This window comes from Hypanus sabinus, chromosome 24, assembly GCF_030144855.1.
Source record: "Hypanus sabinus isolate sHypSab1 chromosome 24, sHypSab1.hap1, whole genome shotgun sequence".
Taxonomy (NCBI): Eukaryota; Metazoa; Chordata; class Chondrichthyes; order Myliobatiformes; family Dasyatidae; genus Hypanus; species Hypanus sabinus.
Genome location: NC_082729.1, coordinates 26,697,448 through 26,700,352, shown reverse-complemented (window position 1 = coordinate 26,700,352; position 2,905 = coordinate 26,697,448). Strand labels below are relative to the sequence as shown.

Genomic DNA, 2,905 nt, shown 5'->3' with positions numbered 1-2,905 from the left:
AGATTGGTGGTGCGGGAGTTAGTATTGAGACAGATAGGATGCAGACGGACTTAGACAGATTAGGGGAATGGGCATGACAGTAGAAAATGAAATATTATGTTGGATAATATATGGTCATGCACTTTGGTAGCAGTAAAAACTATAAGGACTATTGTTCTAACTGGGGAGAAAAACGGAAAATTCAGAGGTGCGAAGGGAACACCTAAAGGTTAATTTGGATGTAGAATCGATGGCGAAGAAGGCACTTGCAATGAGAGTATTCATTTCAAGAGGTCTGGAATACAGGAGCAGGGATGTGATGCTCGGGCTTTTTAAGGCACAGGTGAGTCCTCACTTGTGTATTGTGAACAGTTTGGGCCTATCATCTGGAAAAAGAATTGCTGGCATTGGAGAGGGCTCAGAGAAGATTCAGAAGGATGATTCCGGTAATGAAAATGTTATCATACGAGGAACGTTTGATAGCTCCGGGTCTGTACTGTCTGGAATTCAGAAGGATAAATGGGATGTCATTAAAGCCTTTTGAATATTGAACGGCATAGACAGAGTAGATGTGGAAAGGATCAAATCTGCAGATGCGGGAAATCCGAGAAACGCATAAAATTTTCTGGAGGAACACAAGAGGCCAAGCAGCATCTTGGAAAAATGTGCAGTCGACGATTGAGGTTCAGATCCTTCTTCAGGACGGGGGGGAGGGGGAGGTGATAAAAAAACATGAGGGGTAGATTAACAAGGTGGGGACAGGCGAGAGAGAAACAGGAGGTAATACTTGAATCCGGGAGGTTAGGAATGAAATAAAGAGCTGGGAAGTTGATTGGTGAAAGACATACAAGGCTCGAGAAGGACAAGAGCCCATGAGAGAAAGATAAGGTAGAAGATGCAACAGAGGGAAGCGATGGCCACGCAAGGTGAGAAAGGAAAATAAAGGATTGGGAATGGTATAGCAGGGAGGGCATTATCTTAAGTTTGAGAAATCAATGCTCATGCCATCAAGTTGGAGGCTACTCAAATAGAATATAAGTTGTAGTTACTCCAACCTGAGTGTGGCCTCATCTCGACAGAGCAGGAGGCCAAGGATTGTTATATTGGACTGGAAATTGGGCCGGCTCCAAGAGAGCAGAGATTTGATAGAGTTTTGGAAGGTTATGAAATGCATAGACAGAGAGTATATTTTAACCAAGGTTGAAATGTCTAACATCAACGCGCATGCATTTAAGAGGAGAGGGCGTAATTCCAAAGGATATGCGAGGTACAAATAGTTTACACAGAGAGTGGTGGATGTTTGGCGTTGCGCAGACTGGGTTCGTGGTAAAGACAGATAGTTTAGACTTTTAAGAGATGTTTAGATCAGTAAATTGAGCTTAATGGAAGGATATTTCAATTGTGTAGGCAGAGGGGATTAGATTAATCGGCCATTAATTGAGTGATTTAATTGATCCGGTACATTTTAAGCCGAATGGCCTCTCCCTGTATTATACTGTTCTATACTCTATGTTCTGAGAGATGAGAATAAGCGTGCAGGAAAGTCTCATGCACTGATCATACTTGCAGCCGACCGTCGGCTGTGTCTGTGGTCACGATATCTTGGTCCGCTGAGGGTCTACGAGGTATTCCGTCAGTCATTCCTATTGCAGGTGGGATTGCGGTTCTCGATCTCACCCTGTCGTTCATGCTCGGTGAAAGCCAGCTGGAGCGAGGCAAACAGGGAGCGCTTGAAGACCTGACGGAAGACGCTTCCGGCGAAGACGTAGATAAGAGAGTTGAGGGCGCTGTTGAATGAGGCCAGGGCTTCAGTGAACATGTACCAGTCCAGAGGAACAATTTTGGAGTCGTTTGGTAGGAGGATGCAGATTATGAGGGGGAGCCAACAGATCACAAAGGCGGCGACCGCGATCATGATCATGCGTATGGGCTTCCTGGACTTAGCGAACCTCTCCCCTTGCAGCCTCCAGCCAACGACGGCGTTACAAATGATCATAATCACTAAGGTGGAGACGAAGCTGAAGGCAGGCAAAATGTACACAACATCGAAATGACGCTGAGGAAAGAATACAAGCAGGCTTATGGCAGTGGTTATCACCCAGGCCACGAAGCAGGTCTCACGTACCAATGTGAGGCTCAGATGTTGCTGGAACCAGACGGGCCGTTTAACTGCCAGGCAGCGATAGATGCTGATCAGACATAACAGATATACGCTGGCTAAAGCGTTTAGAAGCGTAATTGCTGAAAACAATGACGAAAGGGTATAAAAGGTATTGTCACCTTCCAAAGAGAGAAGCCCGGAGATATTCAACATGTACACTGGGAGAGACAGGCAAAATATCAGGTCAGCCGCAGCCAGGTTCAGGAAGCACATAGTGTGGGCCTTACTCTTCATTTTGAAGCTGGTCACCCAGATGACCGATCCGTTGCCCGGGACGCCCAGTAGGACGGTGAGCGCGAAAATGGCCATTGACATGGCGGAAGGTGCTCTCCACTCCATGCTGAATCTTCCGGCCGTGGCATGGCTGTGGCTGAGATTCCCAGTGAGCGTCGAATTATACACTCCCTCAGAGAGCGACATTGTCCGGACTGCCTGTGGAAAAATTGTGGAAGTTAGAGGGGCGTTGAATTAAGCGAAAAGTTATTGAGGAGGGAAGGAGAGAACGAAGAAGGAAGGTGGCCACACGGAACTGAAGCAGGACACATAATATGGCAGTGAAGACGAAGTAAGTGCTGCAGCGCAGAGACCACGATCTTCTTTCATTACTCGCCACTGGACCCTGACCGCCCAGAACTGTCAAACACCGTGTGGTGGCTGCTCGTGTTTTAGCCTTCCCAGGTGAAACAAAGTCACACGGAGGCGTTCCCTATGAAGGGTGTCTACCCGAACACCGCGGATCTGTGGGTCCTGGATCGGCCTCTGCAG

The 2,905-nt window shown here is 47.3% G+C and overlaps 1 protein-coding gene across 1 annotated transcript; it reads right to left on the bottom strand.

Annotated features, from left to right (window-relative positions):
* Nucleotides 1-1,612: 1,612 nt before the first annotated feature.
* LOC132380720 (C3a anaphylatoxin chemotactic receptor-like) lies at nt 1,613-2,560 on the bottom strand. The gene has a single exon (XM_059949710.1). It carries the CDS (start codon nt 2,558-2,560, stop codon nt 1,613-1,615), a length of 948 nt encoding a protein of 315 aa, XP_059805693.1.
* Nucleotides 2,561-2,905: the final 345 nt, after the last annotated feature.